The sequence below is a fragment of the Carassius auratus genome, chromosome 31 (genome assembly GCF_003368295.1).
Source record: "Carassius auratus strain Wakin chromosome 31, ASM336829v1, whole genome shotgun sequence".
NCBI lineage: Eukaryota > Metazoa > Chordata > Actinopteri > Cypriniformes > Cyprinidae > Carassius > Carassius auratus.
The window spans coordinates 23,368,363-23,394,825 of NC_039273.1; the positions used below are offsets into that span (position 1 = coordinate 23,368,363).

The following is a 26,463-nucleotide window of genomic DNA, read 5'->3' on the forward strand; positions in this document are numbered from 1 at the left end:
GTTTTATATATGTGTGTGTGTGTGTGTGTGTGTATATATGTGTGTGAGTGTGTGGCTTGCTTTTTTTCTAATGCATGTTTATAAAAAATACTTAAATGTCCTAATTGAACTATGGCCTTATCCTGTGAAAGAAGGCCTTATAGTTTTAAGGCACAGCTGCTTGAAAGAATTGAAAAAAAAAAAAATTAATTTAAATGCCACATTACATATTTAATTATTAAATATAACTTTATTATGTTAAAATATGAACAATAAGATTAAATGGTCCATTCAGTCTGCATTAAGACTATTTTACGGGAACCCTAAAGAAATAAGAACTTGTTAGTTCTTATTTATAGCTTCCTAGTATATATATATTGAGACACACACACACACACACACACAAAGCAGAATAAAAGGGTGTGAGTATGAGAGAACCTAAAGGTTTCAAAAGTTTAGTTCAGCTTTACATAGGAATATTTTATTGAAAGTGTACGATAAAACCAAAATATAATTTCAAACCGTTACAAAGTGGAGAAAATACTTTAGTTTGATATGTGTGTACAAAACTACAGTTTGTTATAAAAGCTTGTTTACTGGCCATTTCATTTGAAACATAATACAAGTACTTCATTATTTGTTCAGAAGGCATGGACAACAAACACCTCAAAGACATCAAAAAGGACTTTACCCAAATTCAATCAATATGCTATTCAACTGACTCCAAATGTAAATACCTCATATTAGATATTTCGAAATGAGTAAAATGATAAATCGAAAAATGATACTTTTGTGAAATAACTTGAGTGCAATCTGAGCAGATGCAGAGTGGTGTGGCAGTAACAGCTGCTGACTGAACTGGGCACTTCATGAACACACTAAATAACAGATATTTAAGATGAACACTCACAACAGCAAACTTATGGCTTCTCTCGATGAGTTACACAAACTTAGCAGGAACAGAACATTTTAGGTAACCACACACATACATAGATGTAAATATCTTCCCATTCAATGTGTAGCTCATGAATCTGGTCATTCTGGTACCTCCACCATAGTAAAAAAAAAAGAACAAAGCTGCTCTTGTTTCAATGTATTTTAACCATAATGCCACATTTTTTTTTTTACACCAAGAATACATTTTGCGATCAAAATACATTTATTTTTTCAAGATTGCCTCAGTTTTTCTCTGGATTTATTCCAGTAAGAAGTGCATTTTTGAATAATATCCTGAACGCTGGTCACTGAAGAAAGTTCAACTTGCATTTATTCGTTTGCATCAAGTTCCTTCAAGCTATTCTCCATTTCTACGTGCGGACAGCATTGGCTTTGTGAAACGACCTGCTGTGCCAATAGTCAGGGTTATCAAAAGCTTTATGTTCCATCCCTGCATGTACTTTTAAATACTTTCCCGGGCCCAGGTTCCGGGGTTCATCCGTCAGCCCATCACTCTCCTCATCTTCTCCGTCCAGATTCTGGTATTCAGCTGCCGATGCTCCACCTGCAGCCAATGAGTCCATATCCTCATATTCATCTTCCTCTCCTTCCCCTTGCATTAACCCCTGAACCCTGAGTGAGTTCCTCAGCCGAGGCTGGTGATTAGTGTACTGATAGTCTTCCTCCACATATTCGTCTTCATCGTCTTGTGGCGATCTTCTGAGAGGAGGATGGGAAACCGGTCTTGGGAGGTGAACTTTGAGCACCATGTTGGATGGTGGTCCTGCACCACCACGGATGTCCATGTACTCGTACTGAACCCCCTGGAGATCCAGATCGCCGTCGGTGTACTCTGTTTCACTGGAGAGGAAATCGCCATCGCTGTGACTCCTTTGGTCAGTCGAGGACTGGGAGAGACCTCCGCTGCTTTCTGAGCCCTCGATCGATGATCTCTTACTGGGCCTGCTGCTGGACCCTAGAGATTTGTGATTGTTGTAAAAGCCGGCGGGGTTGAAGGAGGCGCTGCGGTTGCGTGGCAGTCGCTGATTGTAATCTTTAAGCTGCCCTGGTATATGCCCGAGAGAGAGGGTCGGATTGTTCATATACTCGTATTCTTCACCCGCAACACTGTGGGCCTCCAAAAAGTCTCCAGAATGACCTCTCGAGATTCTTCTTTGAGAACGTTTTGCACGTGATGATGTGAACAGAGTTTCTAAATAAAATAAATGAAATGTGTTAGGTACTCATACTTATGGAAGGCGATAAAATAAAATTATTGATTGTGACTGCAACTTTCTTAGATTTTCAAATTTGATGTCATTGATGTTTTTCTCAAGATTTTTTATGTTTTTGAAATAAGCCTCTATATGTTCGTAAATGCTGTATTTGTTTTATCAAAATTACAGTAAAAACAGTGTTGTGAAATATTATTACAATTAAGATTTTTTTTCTATTTTAATATATTTTAAAATGGAATTTTAGATATAAAATAATGTAAAAACGATAAATATATAACACAATAAATAAATATATACATTAAAAAATATCTAACATTAAATATATATATGGACACATTTTTGAATAAAAATGAAATCCTTTTTTAACAGAGATAATAATAAAAAATGTTTAAGCATCAAATCAGAATTTATAATATTTCAAAATAGATAACAGTTATTTTAAAATGTAATAAAACTATTTCACATTTAGACTACTAGTGTATGTCATAATTGTAAATATATATCTCACAATGTAAATTTATGTATTATTTTAAATATGATCTCATAATTACTTAAAAAAAATTTTTTACTATGAAGGCAGAAACAGGCTTTCACAGATTTTTCATTCTTGCATCACAGTACCTTCTGAGGTTCAACATTTTGCATAAAGTTATCACACACGTCCTGCTCTAATTTGCTTAACCTCACCTTTCTCTGGACTTTCACCAAACCCAGGCAACACATATTCATTTTGGTCTTCTTCTCCTGGAGTCCCTGTGGAGGTTGTTTCCGGAGGTCCTAAAAGGCTTTCCCGCTGAGACATATAAGCGCTGTCCTCACGATGTTTGACCCTCCTCATGCTGCCAACCCAAGACATGTCCTCGTTCATCTCCATTTCCACCGCAGTTCCCCGTCCCTCCGAGCTTTCCGAAACAGTGCATCCAGAGTCGAGACGGGCCCGAGATGCCCATCCCGTCTACAGCAAAATGAGGAAGACAATATAGAGATTATAAGGTATATATTAAGCCATATGCTCTTAAATATGTGTCTCATGTTCAATACTTCTCCAATATTAAATTTCACAACACATCAAAGTAGTTTAAATATGGATGGCCTAACACTGAAATGAGCTTTAGACGTGATTGACAGCTCACCTGTACTGAGCTCTCCAGACCAGGGGTCATTGGAAGATATCCAGCGATATTAGATGGAGTCAGACTTGACTGGAAGTGTCAAAAAGATATGTTGCTCATTAATTCATTATTCACAGAGTAGTTCAAACCACATATTAATTATGAGCAATATTATAAAACGCACCCGATGAGAATCTATACGCAATCTAGAGAAACTTCTGGCTGGTGTTATATAGCGTGGCATGTCTGTGGTGTCTTCCAAGACTTCATCCTCGTGGTCCTCCAGCGCCACCCCTAGAATGTCCAACTCAGTTCCTCTCTGATGGGACTCATCTGAGGCCGGGTCAGGGGCTCTGGCCTCCTCCTTTAGTGGTGGAACATCAATTAACAACAGTCATCCAAAACAGATCCTGCTTGACCATGACAGGCAAATGATGAAGTACTCTGTTAGTTTGACATACTGTGATGACGAGATATCGGGACGGGTCTCTGGCCATTCGGGTGAACTCGTTGGCTAGCTCCTTGAAAGTTGGCCGAACATTTTCATCAATCATCCAACCTGTTAAAATAAGCAACGAATATATATATATATATATATGATTTTTTTTTCAAATACATAAAAAAACTAAATTTATTCATATGTTACACGTGAAAATGAATAATAAATGCTTAAAGTGAATTTAGGAATCTCAAGTATTTGTTAAATTATTCATGTTTTTAAAGCATGCACAAGCATATTATTATTATTAAAATATTTTTAATAAATTGTATTTCTAAATTATTCATCTAAAATATATTTAATAAATATTCGGTTTAAAATGTTAAGTCATATTTAAACTTAACTAAACATTTATAAATGCTGCTTTGCAACTGATTGAAATAAAATAAGTTAACCTCTTAACTGTCAATCACATTTTTCAACATAGACTTGAAAGTGCATGATCCAAACCTACATTTTTTATAATTCATGACTGAAAACATTTTGTAATATGATTTTGATGTACCTTTTTCATTATAATGCAAAATTTGATTTTTAAATTAGTTTCAAAGGATGAATTTTAAGATTTTAAGTTTTCAAGAGATATATAATTCCTGATAATTTCTAAAGTGTGATGGAGAAAAAGGCAACAAAGAAGATTTTTTTTTTGACAAAAGTCAGAACTCCTGTTATGATGTAGATTTTTGAGGTGCACTATTGCCATGAATTATTCTATTACTTCTCCTACATAATATTTACAAAAAAGATTGGTAAAATATTTATTTAGGAGTCTTAGACCTTTCCAACGATATATAGTTTGCCATGATTAGATTAGGATTTAATTGGAATATAGTGAAGTAAATGTAGGGGGCCCACCGAGGGGCCCGGTGACATGCAGTTTACAGTTAAAGTACTAAAATTATTAAAACAGAATTAAAAAAATTAATTGAAGCTATCTATCTATCTATCTATCTATCTATCTATCTATCTATCTATATATATATATATATATATATCTATATATCTATATTTATATATCTATCTATATCTATCTATCTATCTATATATATATATATATATATATATATATATATATATATATATATATATATATATATGTATATATATATATATATATGTATATATATATATATATATATATATATATATAAATTCATATATGTTCAGAAGCACAGGATCACTGCCACATTGCATTAAGAAGACTGGACTCACATTTGACCATGACCATGTAGACATCGATGGTGCAGATCTGAGGTTGAGAGAGACGTTCCCCTTTCTCTAACAGATCGGGTACTTCTTGTGGCCGCATAGAAGAGTATGGCTCCGCCCCATATGACATCATTTCCCAGACAGTCACACCTACAGATAGAGTGACCTCTAATTGAATCATCAGCTTCAGAGTGCAGTGTTTTATAGTAACACTTTACCATGCAACACATGGACTCACCATAACTCCATACATCACTCTGGTGTGTGTATCTACGAAACAAGATGCTTTCGAGGGCCATCCACTTAATTGGTGTCTAGAAATTGCAAACATTATAAAATGTCAGAGGCACAGTTACTGGTTGAAGAACTGCTTTGAAATACATTAGCATTTTGGAATATTTTTTCTTTTATTATTGTTTTGGAAGGTCACTTTTTTATTAAATCACTGTAAAAACAGCAATATTGTTAAATATCATCACAATTTAAAATAACAATTTCTATTTTGATATACTTTAAAATGTAATATATTCCTGTGATTATTACTCCAGTCTTCAGTGTAACATTCTAATATGCTGATTTGCTCAAAAAACATTTATTATTATTATTTTCAATATTGATTTTTTATTTTCTGGATTCTTTAATGAACAGAAAGTTCAAAAGAACCGGATTGAATTAAAACAGAAATGTTACAAATATTTTGTAATGTTATAATTATGTTTTCTGTCACTTTTAATCAATTCGGTGCGATCTTGTTGAATTAAAGTATATTCTTTCTTACCCTAAACTTATTAGTTTTTCATAGTTCCACAAAACTATGAAGAAGCACAGATGTTTTCAACATTGATGATAATAAAAAAATGTTTTGAACAGCATATCAGCACATTAGAATGATTTCTGTGACACTGAATATTACAGTTTTTATAGTTTTGATCAGGCAAAGACTTCTTTCAAAAACATTGAAAAATCTCTATTATTTCAAACTTTCGACTGATAGTATAACTTGATCGGCTTTACCTTAATTTCATTGAAGAAGTATTTCTTGTCATCAGGGTACAGGAGGTCAGCGATGCCATAATCGGCTATTTGAACAATAAAGTCGCTCTTGAGCAGGATGTTGCGGGCAGCCAGGTTCCTGTGGACCATTCGCTGCTCCTCTAGATAGTACATACCCTAGGAGGGAGCAAGCAAGGAAAGACTTTAATTGTTTAAGTGGGCTTGAAATGATCCAACTACCACAAAACACACTTTATGTCCCTCTCACCTTGGCAATCTGCACACACCAGTTGAGCAGTCTCTGAGGGTTGAGGCTCTCTCTGCGCTGCCGGATGTGCTCCAGCAAAGACCCCTGGGGGCTGAGCTGAGTCACCAGCTGCAGACTGGGCCCGGGACAGATGCCTAAGAGCCGCACTATGTACGGGTGGTCCAGACTCCCCATAGCCAACATATGCTGCAAGAGAGAGAAAGAAGTCATTCAGAATGTCATTTTGTATGTGGGCATTTTTTTAAAATGTTTTTATCTGGTTGTCTTGTAAATGTATTAATGAATGGTTAACATTCTTCCAGAGCAATACAAATTATTATTCATGCGTTTCGAATTTAAAACTTCTAAAAGCCACTATGTACAAACAAAAAGGAAATGAACTGAACTGAACTGAAACTAACAGTAATTGTGTTCATTTATTATCACATTATAAAATTTGAGGTCAGGACACTTTTTTTTTTTTAAAGAAGTCTCTTTAGCTAACCAAGGCTGCATTTATTTGATCAAAACTACAGTAAAAACAGCAATATTGTGAAATATTATTACAAATTATTTTACAGATTTCTATTAAAATAGTCGTTTTGCTTGATATTTAACTGTTGGCGCAAGCTACATTAAAGTGACTATTACGTTTTGAATATGGATATTTTTCTTATAAAAATGCATCAATTTGCTACAGGAGGCCTTTGTTCACCCCTGGAGCCATGTGAGACACTTTTTATTGTGGATGTGCACTTTTTATTTCAATTCTTTTGGACTGATGCACTGCAACAGCTTGAAAGATGAAGGCTATTTTTTATATAACTCTGACTGAATTCGTCTGAAAGAACAAAGTCATATACGCCTAGGATGCCTTGAGGTCATTTATGGGCTAATTTTCCTTTTTGGGTGAATTAACCATGTAACTGAACAGAAAGTTCCAATAAACACAATTTATTTAAAATAGAAATCTTTAGTAACATTATAAATGTATTTACTGTCACCTTTGATCTTTGCAGTATCAAAGCATTAATTAAAACAGAACATCAAAATATTTGTAAAGCTCCACATTTATTCTAAATCTGTGTGATTTATTAATTTATCGCCCATCAGGCAAACTGAATTTTTTTTAGAAAAGCTTTTGAATAATCACTTATCATGAGTAAAAATAAAATGCATAAAAATATGTGTATTTGATAAAAAACTAAAACAAAGAATATGTATATTGAATATTATTAGTGTATATAAGCAATATCTGTATGTGTGTGTGTGTGTGTGTGTGTGTGCGCGTGTCTTACATCTGTAATTTCCTGAAAGGTCTGTCGTCCTGTACGGTCTTGAATAGTCTTGATAGCCACTGGGATCTTTACAGTGTCTCCCTCTGGTATCCAAAGTCCCTGTGAAGAAACAAATGAAATATGGATAAAGAAACAGAATAAGTGAGTCAAAGAAAGAAAGAAAACAGTGTATTAGGAGAACACCTGGAGGAAGTGCTTCAGGAAGTGATATGAGCTATTGTCAGGTTTCAGTATGAGCTCATGTAATGACATCAGAGCTTGTAAGTACCTTGTGCACAGAGCCGAACACTCCAGTGCCCAGAGATTTGATCTTTCGTAGTTCAGACCCTCTCAGAATGCGTGCATGAACTTTAGTGCCTTTTTCTCCTGGATCCAGTGGTTCGAAACTCTAAACACATTTTAAACCTTAAAAAACTTCAATGCAATGAATTCCATTTTCTGAATGTATTTTTGAATATATGTCTGCACACACCTCCTCACGCTGCAGATATCTCCTCATGGCACGTTTTCTGCGGATGGAAACACTTCTGCGATAAAGAACGGTCAGCACAAACACTGAGAATGCGACCAGCACACAGGATATAACACTCAGCACTATTGCTGTCACCGGCAACCTGAAACACGAAATGCACAATGAGACACACAGACAGGGAGCTGCAGGTGACCGATCACACCAGCAGGAGGAGACACTTACACAACTTCTCTCCTGGGCGAATCCACACAATCATTCTGACCTGGACCCAAACATCTGAGACAGAAGACATACAAAATGCATCTTTTATTAATTTGCTAAAATATTTCAATAATATCATGCATTGTCATTACAACTGATATACATTACTGTTCAAACGTTTTTAAAGAAATTAATACTGTTAATATTCTTTGAAACAAATTAATACTTTACAGCAAAGATGAATGAAGACATTTATAATTTTAATAATCAGAAGATTTCTATTTCAAATAAATGCAGTTTTTTTTTTTACTTTCTAATGACGCTTAGAAAGTATCTGCAAAACTGTTAAGAAGCACAACTGTTTTTAACATTGATAATAATATTTCCTGAGCAACAGATCAGCATTTTAGAATGATTTCTGAAGGATCATGTGACACTAAAGACTGAAGTAATGATGCTGAAAATTCATGCTGGGGGATTCCAAAAAAATCTTTGTTTGTTGTTTGTGAGGAATAAACAGGCCGTTACATCTCATACTTATAAAAAAAATTATATTTCATAGTTCAAAAATAGAGTTCCGAGGTCCTCATTTACTGTATTTTTTTATTTTTTATTTTATTTTATCCCCCACAAGCAATTTGATTTTTTTTGTAAAAAAATGTGAATAAGTGCAAACTAAAGTGTGCATAAAATATGTGCATTTTATACACTTAATTTATATTAAAATTATTTCAAATATTACAATATTTTGACATTCTGAGCTTTCTCACCCTAGGGTGCAGTTGGCATGGCATGGTTGGCATTTGTGCTGGCTATTGGAGAACTTATAAATGATGAGTCCATTCTCCCCCTGGACCCCCTCTGGACATGAGGACACACAGTACGGCCCGTCCTGCAAATGTGCACAGGCTGCACAATCATTAGCACCCTGCAAGAAGAATAAAACATAGAGATTATTTCATAAATCAAACAATCCGTGCAAACAGTGACTGATATTCTTTCAGAGAACAATAGATTACCGGTCCTTTGCAGGTGTGTGTCCCGTCCTGCACGGCACACTCTTGATGACACGGCATACACTCTTTTTTAATTCCAGCAAACTCACGTTTTTCGCTGTAGAGAGCAACAGAGATGATTCAGGGGGCTGAAAATATCCTGTATTTCTCATGGTACTAAATCACACGCTATATTGTTTCCTTTTCTACAGCACACATATTTAAAAAGCACACACTGGGTGTGTCTCGGTCCACTCCCTTGTTCACTGCCTGGGAGTGCAGCTCTTAGCACTATTTCAGTTGTAAATTCATTCCAGTGCTGCTCAATATATGCATACACTGGAAATGTCTAGCGGTCAACATGATAATAAATGCATATCCATGTTTTTTTTTTATAAATATTACATATAAAAAATATTGAAATATGAAATGTTTTTTATAAATGATACACTGACACTAAAACCACCGGTATGTGGCGACAAGTCACTGTTTCAGTCATTAAATCATTCATTATATATATATATTGTTTTAATGTTATTTTCAACACAATTAATTGCACAAGATTTACACATTAAACTTGCATCCTAGTTACGAGCACATATCATACACTGCTACAATATAGATGCATGTAAATAACAAATAATAAGAAGAAGAATCTGGAACTGGAGAGCAGAATGAGACACAGTCATTGTCCTATACTGACCCTGACAGGAAGTTGCATTGTGGTACACATGTTCCTCCTCTGCTGTAGTTCTTGCAAGACACACACTGATCGGGTCCCGGACCCCAGCAGCCCTCAGATGAGCACAGGGGATCACACACATGCCCTTCTTCAACTGCACACAGCAATAATGAATTGTTAACCAGCAATAATGAATAATGATATGTTTTTAAATGTTTTTGTTTTACATGTAATATGCAACATACTGTGAAACCCTCTTCAAGAGAAGCTGTGTCTTTAAATTGATGCCACTGTCAGAATTAAAGGGACAGTCCACCCCCCAAAAAAAGTTAACTAAAGAATGTTTTTTGAAGCTCATCAAGCACTTCCATTGTATTTTTTATCAATGGGAACTGAAACTCAAAATATCTACCTTTGTGTTTAAGTGAGTTTAAGTTTTCATTTTGGGGTGAACTATCCCTTTAACTTCTTAATAACAACCCATAGCTAGTCCATTTGAAAGATCTTGGTAGTACAGCATATGTGCTCACTGCATTGCTCTTGTGGGTGGTTGTCCTTGATGTCGAGGGGTTTCTGGCGCCGCTGGGCCCGAGGGCCGCTCCCAAACAGACGTGTCCAGTTAACAGTGTGATGATAGCAGAGCTGTTTGTTTCCTGTGATGTAGATGCCTCCGTCACCGATCCGCTTCAGTGAGCGGAGACCAAGGGACTTCAAGGTAGGAATCTTCATCACCAAAAGTGCGTGAACTCTGAGAGATAACATGTGAAAAGGTCATTTAAAAAAAAAAAGACAAATGAAATTGCATTGTTCTTAAAGGGTTAATTCCCCCAAAAATCTAAATTATGTCATTAATGAATCACCCTCGTGTCGTTCCAAACCCTTAAGACCTCCGTTCATCTTCGGACATAATTTAGATTTTTGGGTGAACTAACTCTTTAAAGTCAACATGAAATTATCTGACCCATTTCAATTTTTTTATTCAAGTTGCTGTTTTTATTATACACAATCTATTAATGTATGTTAAGAAGATAAATGCAAAAATGTTTTTTGTTTTGTTTTGGGTATTTTTTTTTTTTTTTGGGGGGGGGGGGGCGGTTTAAGTCTCCAATGCCACCAAGGCTGCATTTTTAGCATTAAAACTGTAATATTGTGAATTAGTATTACATATAACTGTTTTCTATTATAACATAACATATAATATAAGATACAATTTTAATATATTTAAAAATTAAATTCATTCAACAAAGCTGTATTTTCAGCATCATTACTCCAGTCTTCAGTGTCACATGATCCTTCAGAATCATGATGCACATGGGACATTTCTTCTTATTATTAATGTTGAAAACAGTTGCTGCCTTTTTCAGTATGCTTTGATGAATGGAACGTTCAAAAGAACAGCACTTATCTGAAATGGAAATCTTTTGTAACATTATAAATGTCTTTACTGTAGCTTTTGATCAATTTAATGCATCCTTGCTGAGTAAAAGTACAAAATTTTTTTATAAAATCTGACTAACTCCAAACTATAGTGTATGTCAGATAAAGAACTAAAATGGGTTGTGAACATCATTTCATATTGACTTTAAGACTCTTGAAATCTCAATCCAAAACTGCTGCAGTTGGGTTAGTTGCAACAACGAGATCAACCTTCAACAAATAGCATTGCCCCAAGTATTCTCATGAAGACGTTATCCATATAATTCAAATAACATCTCAAGAGCCTCATTCATGGTTTTCAGGCAAAATCATCATTGTGAATCAACTTTTTATTATCGACAGAAATGTTTCCATGCAAGATTCCCAACCACCAATCTGAAGCTTAAAAATGCCACACCACTGAGCTGACTGTAAAGCACTTATAACTACTGCAAAATATGAGATTTCAATGATTTATTTATAAATATATAGAACAATCAAGCAAAGAGAGAGAGAGAAAAAAAAGCACAAGCTAAAAGCTAAACACAGTCCTACCTCTTAGTGCCTATTCCTCTGGGGGAGAAGAAAGCAGTATGAAAATAAATGATTAATGTCACACAACTTCTAGAAAAATGATACTGGGATTATAATTATTAGTAATAATTATTAGGGATATAGTAATTATTATAATAATTACTTTTTTATTATAATTTTTTTTACTTTTCCAAAGAAACTTTGTAACTGTGTGGTGATATTCCATGCAAAACCACAGCTGTGGTGCTAGGTCTTCAACTAAAACTATTAGAAATTGTTTACATAAACTGAAACGAAGCTGAAATAAAATAAAAATAAATATTAAATGAAAACCTTAAACTTACAAAACTTACTTGAGAACTAAAAATGTTGCTTAGAGGAAAACTTAAAATAACAATATTTAAAAGTAATAAAAAATGTAATTTCATTAAATGTTATATATTATTAAATACTATGATAATATATAAATAGAACTAAATTGTTTAACTTGCTGCTAGGCTGTTGAATACTGGTCAAAGTAAAAAAAAAAAAAAAAGCCAGCCAATAAATTCTGATCCCTACACTACATATGGTCCCAACTTAAGTGTAAGTAAGGGATTTTTTTTTTTTATCGTCACATCAAATCACTTAGAAAAGTGATAACACACCTCTCCACCACAAGTTGAATGATTTAAGGTATAATTAATGTCTGTAGCACAAACAGTGCAAGCACTGCTAATAACATGAATGCTTTGTATACACTGATGCCTTTAAGCATTAAGAACTGAGGAGACTTACAAACAAACAAAGGATGGGCAGTGTGCTCACCTGTACAGACTTCTTCCCTGTATTGTTGCTAGATTTGAGAAAACTGAAAGAGTATCCAGCTCTTCAGGCCAAGACTGAATACTCAGAATATCTGTCAAGTGAACAGAAGGGGAAGTTGAATGGTGTACAGAAAGGGCAGAGGAAATGGCAAAGATACACACACACACACACACACACCTGAGATCTCTCTGACAGTGTTGAAGATCTTCAGTTTCTTTGGATCAAGAGCACTAATATTATTATAACTGTCTCTGTAGAGGAAAGAAAGGCAGAGAAAGGTCACTATTTCCGAACGATATGTGATGCATATTGCAACCATATTTGGGTCACTTTTAAACTTCCATCAACACCTTTCACTATCTTACTAGTTTAATTTGTCCAAGATTGAGTAAGAAAGAAGAACTCTACAATTGTTGTCATGAACATTTCAATCACCGGCGTCTCAAATCCTGGTGATCTCTAATCTCACCCTTTAATTCCTGTTATGAGGAAATGCAGGCTGCCCTGAATCTTAGTGCAGTTTATGAAGCTGTCGATGTTCTGCGAGTCCACGGTCTCTCTGGAAGTGCCAGCATAAGTGCCAACACATGCTGCGCAAAGAGAAAAAAACACAGAGAACGCTGTTATGAAAGAGAACATGCAAAGATGGATATGTTTCTCAATGACCAGTGAATATATAAAAATAATATAATGATATTAAGAAAGAAGAATGCAGCTCATCTTTTGTGACAAAGACAACTTTATTGTGATTTTTAGCATGTTATGTGGAATTGTTCAAATTGAAATAGTTTATAGTCATTAGAGTTTTTGAAAGTATGTTTATATTTTTTCAAAAAATGCAAAAAAAAAAAAAAAAAGAAGCTTTTTGGAGCTAGTTGGTAGTAATTTTGATAAGCTTTACATACAATATTGGTGAAAACCTTGGAATAATTAAATGTAAATGTTTTTCTTTAAAATGTAATTAATTCCTGTGATCAAAGCTGTATTTTCAGCATCATTATTCCAGTCTTCAGTGTCACATGATCATTCAGAAATCATTCTAACATGCAGATTTGCTGCTCAGTTACTTTGCATGATTACTGGTGCTCAATTATTAATAATGGTTCTTATTATTAGCAATGTTGAAAAAGTTTTTTCTGCTTAATATTTTTTGTAAAAACATACATTTACTGATACATACTGAAGACTGAAGTAATGATGCTTACAATTTAGTTTGCAATAAAGGAATACATTTCATATTAAAACATATTAATATTGAAAACAGCTATTTCAAATTGTAATATAATTTCTATTTTACTGTATTTTTAATCAGATAAATGCAGCCTTGGTGGGCAGAGACTATGATGAATATAATCATACTTTTGATCAGTAGTGTAAAAACAACAAAAGTCTATGGTATGCCCCCATTTAGATAACTGGGCAAACATGTTACCTTTCGGACAGAGACCCCCACACGGCGTACATCTTTTCACTCCTTTTTTATCCACCTCCATCTTGTCTGCCGGACAGCTGCTAACACACGAACTGCCGTCTACAACAAAGTTAGCTAAAATACAAGAGAACAGAGCAAGTAAGTATAAAGTCAGGATATTGAACTACTGAATTAAACAATCAGTTCTTTAAAAACCCTATTCAGGTCCCGTCGGGAGAGTGGGATATTCAGTTTAGACATTATAAGTGCTAATAAGTGCTAAGCTACAGGTAAATGCACTCCATGTAACCCAAGGAATCACTTACTGGGACAATGTGATACACATATTGTGCCATACTGGTATTTTGCATTAGGATTCGGTTCCAGTTTGAACGTGTCTTTATTATAGATGAGAGCCTGGGGACACTGTGGCACACACGACCCCGAGTTGTTAAAATTTCTGCAGGCCTGTAAACACACAGACCCCAAGTCAAAGCAAGCAAGGTTTGATTCATGAATCTGGTATGTCAGTGCAACACATGTTCAAGATCTGGTGTGAGTTTGTTGAACATACGAAGCAGTTGGTGTCGAGCGGCCCGGTGCAGCCCCCCGCACACTCGATGTGACAACACTCGCTCGGGCTGCGGCCAAAACAGCGGCCGTTGCACTGCGGTGCGCACACTGTCTTAGTCACTGAGAACCAGAGAGAAACATGAAGTGTGTATATGCATGTGAGAGAGATACAGAACGTGTGTGTGAGTGTGTTTCCAAAGACTTACAGACTTGACAAGAGTCATTTCCAGGACCCCAACACTGACCCCCGCAAGACTCATGACAGTGACCTAAACAGAAGATATAATTTATACATTTCCATAAGATCATCACCCGAAGTAAAATCGGTAAAACTTTATTTTAGTGGCCAATTCTCACTACTACCTTGTTGTTTATTAGCATGTCTATTATTAACATATAGGTTGTTTATTAGCACTTATAAAGCACTTATTCTGCATGACAATATTCTACATTTCTAATCCTACCCCAAACCTAAACTTAACAACTACCTTACTAACTATTAATAAGCAGCAAACTGGGAGTTTATTGAGGAAAAATCATTGTTAGTGGTTTGTTTATAGCGAGAATTGGACTTTAAAATAAAGTGTGACCGTAAAATCTATTGGGCTAGCCACACATTCAAAACAAATATCTTAAACAAATAAAACATTACAGTGAAAAAAAATTAAAATAAAATTATATATATATATATGTGTGTGTGTGTGTATATATATATAGTTATTCATTATAAATATGTATGCTACCATTCCAAAGTTTGCGGTCAGTACGATTTTTTTTAAAGAACTTAATACTTTTATTTAGCAATGCTGCATTGAATTGATCAAAACTGACAGTAAAAACATGTATAATGTTTCAAAATATTTCTATTTCAAATGAATGCAGTTCTTCTGAACATAAGCAGCAAACACTTTTTTCAATATTGATAATAAGAAAAATTAATGTGTCAAATCATCATATTAGAATGATTTCTGAGGGATCATGTGACGCTGAAGACTGGAGTAATGATGCTGAAAACTCAGTTTTGCATCGCAGGAATAATTTTTATATTAAAATATATTAAAATAGAAAACTGCTATCTGAAATTGCAATACATCACAATATTTGTATTTAAAAAAGCATGTTAAAAGCCAGTTTTATGTCTCCTTACGTTCTGGTCCATTGTCTTCAATGATGATTTCTGCCCCGCTGTCTTTCACAATGTCTAGCCAGTTAATCTGCGGTGCATAGCTCAAGAATTTATTCTGGATGATCTGCACTCCACCCTCCAGGATCTCTGCAGAGCACAATGAATATGAGAAATATTTTAATATCGAGATAAGATCAAAGACATAATGGTACTTTCTAGAAGTCGAAACTTGACACCTGTCCTCTAAACTCTCAGAAAAAGGAAAATAATATACTGTATAAAAACAAAGAGAATTTACAAAAAAAAAATGTTTTCTACGATTTCAGGTTTTCCTGAAATTTCCTGAGAACATTTTAATGTTGTTTCAGTGTGTAAAAGTCGATGCCACATGGTTTTGTAAGGTGATTGTTAGGGTGTGATTTTATAGCTCAAACGCCAATATTCATGCTAAGAAATGATTGAAAAACCTAATCAAACATTACCAATAAAGCACAGAATAAACTCTGCTCAGATTCAACATTCATATTGATTCCGCACATTGAGTCACAATGGAATTAACAAGAGGTTAAAGGAAGGGCAATGGAAAAAATGACAAACACGTTCATTGATTCACACACTCACAGACACACAATGGAAAGATAAAACGACTTGGATTGTATTTCACATTAAATGTGTCATGTTTGCTGAAGCAGGTCGGGACATTCTCTAGTCTAACTGTAGCCATCTAACGTCAATCTCCTGGAATTTAGAGGAATTCTCAACAAGCTGTATGGCAGTCACAAGTATCTGTCGGTCCAGGTTTGGGTTTATGATCTGATCATTCTCATTTGTGGGTGAATTCTTTTAATAAACCACATAAACAAATGTTTCCCTGTCCGTTGACTCACTCTTCCACACCACACCCTCCACAGAGGCTTGTTGCCATGAAAACTGCGTGGGCGTTTTGATGGAATGTGCTTCTGTGGGTGCACATGTGTCACCTGTCACGTATGTGTGAGCGCACCTGTCAAGTGTGTGAGGCCCAGCTCCTGTAGTCCGTTCACTCCGTCTTTCTGATAGTTGACGAGGACGGCGAGAGCGAAGCGATCTTCATATAGAGACGTCCCTCGGATGACTCGCAGCTGCTCCAGCGGTAAACGTCTGAACTGGTTTATGGCGATGAGGATGTAGCCCGTCACCTCACGGATAGACTGTGAGGAGCAGTTGAGTTACATGTTCATAAAGTGAAGCATAATAGACATACAGACTCAGATGTGAGGCTGGACTGCTGTGAGCTCATGTACACTTGTGCTTTATTCAAAAGTGGCCCGATCTCTTGTTACATCCTTTAAAACGTGGTCTAATTCCCCCACCTGCAGGAATGAGAAATCGCGGTTGTGCTCCATCTGCGTGATCTCCAGGTTGCCTATGACAATCTTGCAGCCCGTGTACATCTGTTTCATGAGTTTGTACTGGACCTCAGAGCTTCCCGTCACACTCAGCAAGTTCTGTGTGCCTGTACACACTGCAAAGGAAGAGAGAGAAAGAAAGAAAGAGTGAATTTATTGTAAAACAAAACAATGTACGACAATTTAATTTTTCAGTTTTTTGAAATGTGCTCTTTATTCTTACCAAAGCTACAACTATTTATTAAGAATACAGTGATATTGTGAAATATTATAACAATTTTAGATGAGTGTTTTCTATTTAAATATATATTCTATATATTTTAAAATATATTCCGGATGTCAAAGCTGCATTTTGTCAGCATCGTTACTCCAGTCTTCAGTGTCACATGATCTTTCTAATATGCTGATTTGCTGCATAATGTATCAGGAAACCATGATACATTATTTGAAATATGATATTTTGTAACAATATAAATGTCTAACAGTAAACAATCACTTTTCATCAATTTAATGCAGACTTGCTGAATGAAACTATTATACCCCACCCCACCCCCCAAAAAAACGTACATAAGTCCCCACACTTATGAACAGTAGTGTATATAACACATGAAATACATATGTTCAAATATTTTTGTATAATTACTGCTTCAATACATAATATCTATCATATTACTCTCCGTTCTCTGCTAATATTTAAAATTGCATGCCCATATTCATATTTATGTGGTAAAATCTTTGTTATTAGAGGGATACTGACCAGCGATTCTATATTAGCAAAAAAAATTCAACAGGGGTCATTATTCACGGTAATGATTGACTGAATGCACATTATGCCTTATTAAATGCAAAAAAATCTGAAAACATGCATCACCTAATTATATCACAATCTTAGCAAAAATTTTATATTTCATGCCCATTTATATATCAATGTGGTAAGAAGCTTTGTAATTACTAGAAATATAATGACCAACAATAACATATTATCACAAAAATAACTTGACAGGGGTCATTAATTACAATAATGGCTAACTGACTGCACATTATGCCCTATTTAATCCAAAAGAAATCTCAAACTGAGCTTCAGATAACAATATCACACATACAGCTGTTGTTGTTTTTCTTACGATGGCAAACTGAAAGGTAAAAGAGGTCTAAGGGAGTTTGCGGTGAAGCTACTTTGCATTTCAAATTTTGCCTTTGGTTCAAATCTGCCACGGTCAAAACAAGCCATTACTGAGGGTGGGTGTCTAGGGAACAAATCCCTTAAAGAGTACTCAGAAATGCCCCCAGAAACCTTTACAGATATATAAAAAAAAGAGTTCTTCTGAGAATATGGTCAATTTATGACCCATTAGGATCAAAATACAGATTAAATAGAGCATATAAGTTTACAGAATCACACATCAATAATGGCAGGTATGCTGAAGCGTGTCTTTTCTCATAAATAGAGCAATGCATCTCTTCATTTCTTGCAATAGAACTAAAAACTAAATAACACAGACACTTAGTGATAACACACATACTGTGAACTGTTAACAGCATTACAGAGTCCAACAAATGGGCCTAAAGGTCTCTTGCGAAACACAAACAGGTGTTCGGTCCAGCCACACAGGTGTGGTGTGTCGATCAGACATCGTGTTGGTATGCTTTTCAGAAAGGATTCTCGTAGGTCCAGGCTGTATTTAGAAACCTTTTAGTTCTTATCAAACTTCTCCTTTGGTAAACGCAGACACAGTGCAAACACAGTCCACAGCAGACTTATTTGACTATTTCTGATATACTGCAAACTATTTTGTTGACTGTTTTTATCTTTTTTTATTATTTTAGTTTATTTCGTTTTACTTTAATAAAGTTAAACTAATTGAAAAGAAGAAATTAAATATAATTAAATAAGATTAGTTTATATATATATATATATATATATATATATATATATATATATATATATATATATATATATATATATATATATATATATATATATATATATATATACATATGTGTGTGTGTAATGTATAATTTTAGTTACCATTTATTTTGTTTCAAGTAATGTTTTTTTTAATGGGGTAAGATTTTTAATTTAAGTTATAATTAACGATAATAACCCTGAATGTACAAAATACAGACTTTCCTTTAACATATACACAGTTCCCATACTGTAGATACGTGTACTTAGAATTTGAACTGATAAGATCCGGAGATGTACTTTAGGGTTTTATGGCCCACAATAAGACAGGTAAGGCCAGTAATGTCAGAAAAGGCTTCAAACCATCAGTTAAACCAGAAGTTTGTGTTTTTAAAGGTACAAGTATTGAACTTTTGCTTGCTTAGATTATTCTCTTGAGGAAAAAGAGCCCGGTAATCACACTGAGCTCAGATCTACCAAAACACAAATTCGGCAATATCTAATGAAACATAACATCTTAGCTATATTTACATTAATTGTATGTCATTTAACACTGTACACATGCTGTATGTCAGCACATGCCTCATTTGATAAATTTAGGCTATTTCTCTAAAGGGGAAGCTCCCTAGGAGAGACTTTTCAAGTTACTACATGAATCATAACTACGAGCTCCATAAGGACTCCTGCGTTATGGAATAGCAACCTCAAAGCAAGTAGGTTTAAGTTGACAGAAGCACTTAAATGGGACTCGCAACACTGCATTCCACCGGCAATGTTCCTAAGAACAGGAGCCCTAAAACAAACAACTACAAACCCAGAAACATTTCAAAACACCCCTTGTGAAAAAGTGCACTTAACTGTATTGAATGTTCACTCATAGTATACTTCAAATATTACAAGTATTTATTTTTTTTTTTTTTAAACTGTACTTGCAGAAAATAAAATATTATTCAAATTTTAAGTAAAGTATACTTTAGTATTCTTGTGAAAAAAAAAAACACTTAAGTACAAACTGAATATAATATTGTCCGAAACATCATTGCACGTTATTTATAATTCACATATAATTTACATAATTCTATTGTCTTGGAAACATGGTTACTGACATGTAATTACACATTTGAAGTAATTTAGTAAATGTAGCAGTAAATGCATTGGTAATATTCGGCCAGGACATTACCTGTTTCTCTATGAATTTTATGTACTTTGAAATTATGTACACAGAACACGTTTTGTTGTTGTTTATGTAAATTTGCACTAGATGCATGTTTTTGATGTTGCACCACACGAAACTGTGTTTTTAAGATAAAAACTCTTTAAAAAGAAAAAGAAAATTATGGAGATTTTTTTCCATACCATTTCAAAATATCTTTTTTATGCTCAACAGAAGAAACTCATAACATATTGTAAATGATATAAGGGTGAGTAAAAGATGAATTATCATTTTTGGGTGAACTAACCCTTCATAAGAAGTGTGTTCATACTTTAATAATCTGCAGTGCTAATGCATGAACGTTAGGATGTGAACGGCCCTCAGTCTGCGCACTCAAGTGTACAGACAATGACACAATGCTCCCATTCAACCAGAGCGCGAAAACAAGTGTAGGAACCCGCTCAAACTTTAACAAATGCTCACAAAACACACACACACATGCTAGGTTCAGCTATCAGGTTCACATCACAGGTACAGAGACAGGTACGAAAAACAAAAGCCATGGGAGGTCTAAAGCGGCACACAACAGACACGGCTTTAGCTGCCTGGTAAACAGAAACTTGGCCACAGTCACAAAGAGATTATCCAAACCTGACTGATTGGTTTTCACAGGCATAAAGACGCATAGATCTACACGTTAATGTCTGAATCATTTATTGTCATTAAAGCGTCAGCTAACACACAACACGAAGGCATGCAGACACAGAGAAACTATGCCTAGCTTAATGACTTTGTTTTGCACCTAAAAGCCATTAAAAGTTACAGGTTACTGCTCTTCCCTGGGCAGAAGAAGGAATTATTTTGATTTATAAGACACGTGTTTGTGTAAGTGAGAATGTGTGCATGCAATCCTGGATGCAGCATTACACACAATAACCACAGTAAATGACTAGTAAATAGTTAAGGATAATATTCCATAGTGTTGATAACTTTTTAATTACTGAAAAAAACGCGAAATAATAAATGAAAGTTAAGATTAAATAAAAAAAAATATTATTATCCCATCTTAATATGCATAGATAACTATATAAAATTCAGTCATAGGTTTACAACTATGAAAAGTGTAAACACTGAGGTGCTATCAAAATATTGGGTAACACTTTATCTCTCATTTGTTAATTAATGAATTCATTATTTAACATGAACTAACCATGAGCAATATATTTTAACATTATTTACTAACCTTTGTTAATATTAGTTAAGAAAAATGCAATTTTTCAATGTTTGTCCAAAGTGCATTAACTAATGTTAACAGATACAATTTTTAAAAAATGAAGAAACTAACATTAAGAAATATTGTTCATCATCAGTTAACATGTTAAACAAATAACCTTCTTATAAAGTAAAAAATGTTTTCTCTTTTTGTCGCTTGTTGGCCTAACAACCTAAATGACACTTTCAAAGTATTTTTTAAATTGTAGTTTAACGTGAACATGTCACATTAGTTGTACTAAACACTGTGGCATCCGTTTATAATCTGATAATAAAAGTTTCAATAGGTTCCACATAAGGATTGAAGGTTTTTTTTTTTTTTTTTTTTTTTACATTTGGGCCTGAATGTTTACTGTTCACTCAAACGATCCTTTGACGTGAACCAAGAATTTGGCAGTGCTCAAAACTGAGTATTTCCATAAATGAATGTACAATGAATGTGGAGGCGACAGCAGAGACAGAGAGGCTACACACACTGTGCTGGTGGATCTATTCAACACTTCTGGAGGAGCGGTCTTGAGTATGTGTGTGGGAGCCTGTAACACACTGTACTACTCTTACTGACGTCTTCAGACTCCACTCACAACACTTCACAACAATACCAAAAGGTCGACAACTGCTGTAATCTTCACAGAACCTTTGACATATATCTTTTTGTATGACATAAGTGCAATGGTCATCTGAAAACTATGCATTCACATGTTACATATTAGTAAATGGCATGTACCGTATGTTTTTCTAAAGGTATTCCTGAATACATTCTTTCAAAAATGCTTTGTGGAGCCATATAGGACATTATACTGATATTCAGTCAAACTTTTTACTGTTCTGTTTTTTTTTTGTATATGCATCACAGCAGCTCATTGTGAAATAACATGACAATGTCAGTCTGTCCCTATGAACAATATTCTGTAGTACATTCTGTACGCCAGAGTCATTCCAAAAAAACTCCTCTAGCCAGATAAACATATTGCACTGTTTAATATGACATTGACAAACATAAAAATGCCTCACAGTGAAACTATGAGTTTTAATAATAAGGAAAATGGAATTCTTTACATACAGATTTCAGAACAGGTAACAGTTAAATGCATTTAAAGGGACAGTTCACCCAAAAATGAAATCATTATTTACAGCTTGAAGACAATACATGACAACTGAACAGATTTTTGGATAAGTCGAAATACTTGGAATTGCACATGCTTGGATTTTTCATCATTCTATGCTTTTGATGGATATTAAACATGTTTGATATTTTGAGACAATTTTAGAGCACATATTTCATCTGTCATGTGTGTACCAGCAATGGGGCACATGTTTCTCTGTGAGTTTTTTGTGTGTGATCATCCGTTGTTTACTTTATGATGCCAAATTTTTCTCTGTAACAATTTAAAAATCGCCATGAGCAGATTTTAAAGATTGTGTAGTGTTTTTCAGTCTTTACTGGGCACTGAACACTAAGCACTGAGACCAAAACACTGAATCACAATGAACAAGAATTATTTCAGTGTGATTCATAAATGTGATTCATTCTAACCAGTTCATTGAAAAGATCTGATTCAAAAGAATGATTCAATCATGAACTGAACATTGTTCCCCCGCCCCAGCCTTTCAAAAACTAAAGAAAGAAAAGCTAGGATGGATACTCCATTAAGATTCCACTAAATAACAAATTACATTTCAGTCTGAATGCTGTACCTGCCTTGGAATATAGTGAATGTGTTGTATGGACTGCTTTTATGATACTTTTATTGTGGTTTTGGAACCTTTTCGAAGCTTGAAAACTTAAACATTTATTATGATTGCATGGAAAAAGTTAAAGGTCCCTCAACATTCAAATATTGGGCTAGTGCTTGCTGTAGCAGTTGCAGCGCACTTCAGAAACCCTTCGTCTTCCCCAGCTCCACCTGCACAGATCTGCCATGGGGTAGTTTTATGTATGCTTTATATGGGGGTTACTTCATGTTATATGTGCAGCAGTAGTATTTCTCACATGCTCACAGCAGAAGAAGAAGCGAAGCAGATCTATTCTGCCAAGACCAAACACATTGACACTGCCATTGTATATATTATACTTAGTCATTTAGCTGACGCTTTTATCCAAAGTGACTTACAATTGCTATATATGTCAGAGGTTGCACGCCTCTGGAACAGCTAGGGGTTAAGTGTTTTGCTCAGGGACACATTGGTGTCTCACAGTGTATTCGAACCCAGGTCTCTCACACCAAAGGCATGTGTCTTATCCACTGCGCCAACATTACCATAATTAACTCTTAGAGAACTGTCATGACAGAAATAAAGAAATGCATGATAAGGGATTTATAGTTGTATTCAGGTGGTCACAATCAAATAAGATTGGCCTGAGAGTTGATGTGGGATTGTGACTATGGCCAGTAGATTCACCTGTTGTCAGTGAGATCACCTGGACTACACACCCTGTTGTTGTTCATGCCATTGTGCTCCACCCTTCTTAGTCAACACTACTGCAGAGGCCAAAGATCAACCAGTGCATCAAATCAGATCTCACTCTGTCTCTGTTTATGTGTGTGTGTGTGCTAAAACAGATAGTTTTCCTTGTGTTGTGTAGTATTTTCTTCATGGATACTTCCTGCATCTGATAATTCCTCATTATGTGAACATACACAATTTACAAAATACTGTATTTAACCATTGATGTAACCACATATTCAAGATTTGGTTGGAATTAACAATAAAAACATACGCATATTGATGGATGACTATTTTGCTCTGATGCTCTTTGAATAAGGTCACCCTTTAGGCAAAACCAAAAATCTAGACACAATTGTAGTTAATGAGATTCAGTAGATGCAGTTGGCATCACAAGTTCAAACTCCTCTGTGATTCGCTCTTTTCAGAAGACAGCCGTTGAGTCAGGGAACAGGTTTATCGAAATCTTCTGGTTGAGTCACTTGTTATTTGAACTGAGCACTGATTTAGTACAGGAACAAATCTCTCCTTTTACACTCACAGTCTAAAATAAACACATATATCTTGCTTGGACACAATGGTGCAGAAACAGGTTTTCTGAATGCATAACTGACAGCAACATCACTGTTTTGGGATATTTTGGGATGTGTATTGTGTAAACATACGGGAACATACTGTTTGTAAATACTTCTTTAAAATTAAATTACATGATATATTCACAATGTTTACATGCAAATTACACTCTAGTATTACTATTACACTTGCATGACATTTGTGCACTGTGTCAATTTTAATAAAAGTAGCACATGCATAATGCATTAGCATGCTAGAGATTCAAATGCAAATGTTTATGTTGTTCTCTTAAATCTCTTTCTAGTTACAGACAGCTGAATGCATCACAGTAAAAACAGATTTACCTTCATGTTTAGCTTCCTCCGTCTGAGCGCGCGCAGGTGAACGGAGCGCGAGACACAGCGCGAGCATCTGCAGCACAGCAGCTTTCATCTTCATCATCCTCATCAGAGAATATTCCCAATCTGAAGTCGGTCCGTCAGTCTGAGCAGACAGTTAAATATTCATGGCGAAAGAAGCGTGGAAGAGACGATGCTCCCTTCACAACGGTTTATCCAAGTTTGAGAGAAATTCCTTACTTTTTCTGAAGTTTTTTTCACTTTTTTCTTCTTCTTTTTAATATAAAAATGTTCCAAATATCACATTCAGTTCAGAGCAAACGAAAAAAATATCAAGTAGTCCATTTCCGTTACGGAAAAGTTTATAGGCTAGACTATAAAATCCTTCAGTATAGCCTACAGTTCAAAGCAAACACTTTGAATCAAACCAAAATTGTAATACAATCAAAAAAGCGACCAGAATACAGACGATGTTAAAAGACTGATAAATATGAAAACGCTCGAGAGCTTCTAGACGTTTGTTACCTGTTCACGCGTACAGGTGAACGCTGCTGATTGGTGATTGGTTCTGATCAAGGTGACGTCGACCTTGTGATTCCAGAGCCCGTGCACTTATTTATTTCAAACATGTAAAGAGGTCATAAAGTCTTGATAGCAAACTCTTGGCCATTATAAACCGACAATGCTCTGAATTTCCCTCAGTAACCGACAGTCCTCACAGCCTCCACTGAAACACCGACGAGATTGTGCTAGATTTATGTGCCAAGATTGCGCGCTCTCGCTCTCGCTCTCTCTCCCTGAACAAACACGCATACACAAGTCCGGGCTTTGCTGTATTGATAATAATGTGATCTTGGATTGAGGGCTCTCATTGTGTGTAAGTCAAGGCTGACATTGTGTCCCAGTATCGTCCACCAGTTTATCAGTGTTTCTTTGATGGCTCTGGACTCACGGTCTCACAAAGAGCACTTTGTCCCTTGGTTCAGATGGCTTCAGACCTCTGAGACAAGAAAGTGTATAGAGCACACACCACTTTCAGACACAAGAAATAACTCTCAAAATAATACAAATTGATTTTGTATTTATGTATTTACGTTTTTTCATTTTAACGTCGGTCTGGATTGTAGCCTATTCATTATAATGCCTCAACAGTAATCACTATAACTTTTATTAATTAATTTTTAATTTCTGAATTCAAAGTGTTTGTGTTTTTTTTCTGTTCTCAGCAAACAGTGTTTTCATATTTGTACATTTTGAACAATTAACTTCCTCCTCGTTCTCCATTCAGACAGCCTGTGAGTGTTCAGTGTAATAGTCACAGTTGGAAAACAGGTTTTAAAGACCAGCTCTTCCTGCACTACCGGTCTGTATGAGGCACTGATTGAACAAACAAGTACACAGACAGACAGACATACTTACACAACCCTGAATATTTTACTGTGCTCTATATACACCATATGCTCTGATACATAATTTTCTTCGTGGAAATGCAGTGTATAAAAAGATCTTTTATGGTTTTGAGACACATTCCTTGTTTGTTAATATCTGACCAGCCAACAATTTAATGGGCCAGAACACACCCTGATTGAGCTCTCTCACACACTTTCTGCTTTGAACAGCTTGTTGTGTATTAATATAGATTTTCCACTGAATATAT

General features: G+C 35.1%; 1 protein-coding gene across 2 annotated transcripts; it reads right to left on the reverse strand.

Annotated features, from left to right (window-relative positions):
* Positions 1–438: 438 nt before the first annotated feature.
* LOC113050915 (receptor tyrosine-protein kinase erbB-3-like) lies at positions 439–25,543 on the reverse strand. Of its 2 annotated transcripts, XM_026214370.1 has the most exons (29): positions 24,813–25,543; positions 17,081–17,232; positions 16,732–16,918; positions 15,750–15,875; positions 14,809–14,871; positions 14,604–14,722; positions 14,356–14,497; positions 14,051–14,164; positions 13,088–13,208; positions 12,796–12,869; positions 12,619–12,709; positions 11,833–11,850; positions 10,392–10,609; positions 9,883–10,015; positions 9,204–9,297; positions 8,955–9,112; positions 8,206–8,259; positions 7,984–8,125; positions 7,780–7,899; positions 7,512–7,610; positions 6,235–6,420; positions 5,988–6,143; positions 5,212–5,287; positions 4,977–5,123; positions 3,727–3,824; positions 3,450–3,629; positions 3,287–3,355; positions 2,841–3,108; positions 439–2,128 (listed from the first exon to the last, which is right to left on the reverse strand). In XM_026214370.1, exons 1-29 carry the CDS (start codon positions 24,913–24,915, stop codon positions 1,287–1,289), a joined length of 4,350 nt encoding a protein of 1,449 aa, XP_026070155.1. In that variant the 5' UTR covers positions 24,916–25,543; the 3' UTR covers positions 439–1,286. The 2 variants fall into 2 exon arrangements, with proteins under 2 accessions (XP_026070155.1, XP_026070156.1); XM_026214371.1 differs by lacking the exon at positions 11,833–11,850.
* Positions 25,544–26,463: the final 920 nt, after the last annotated feature.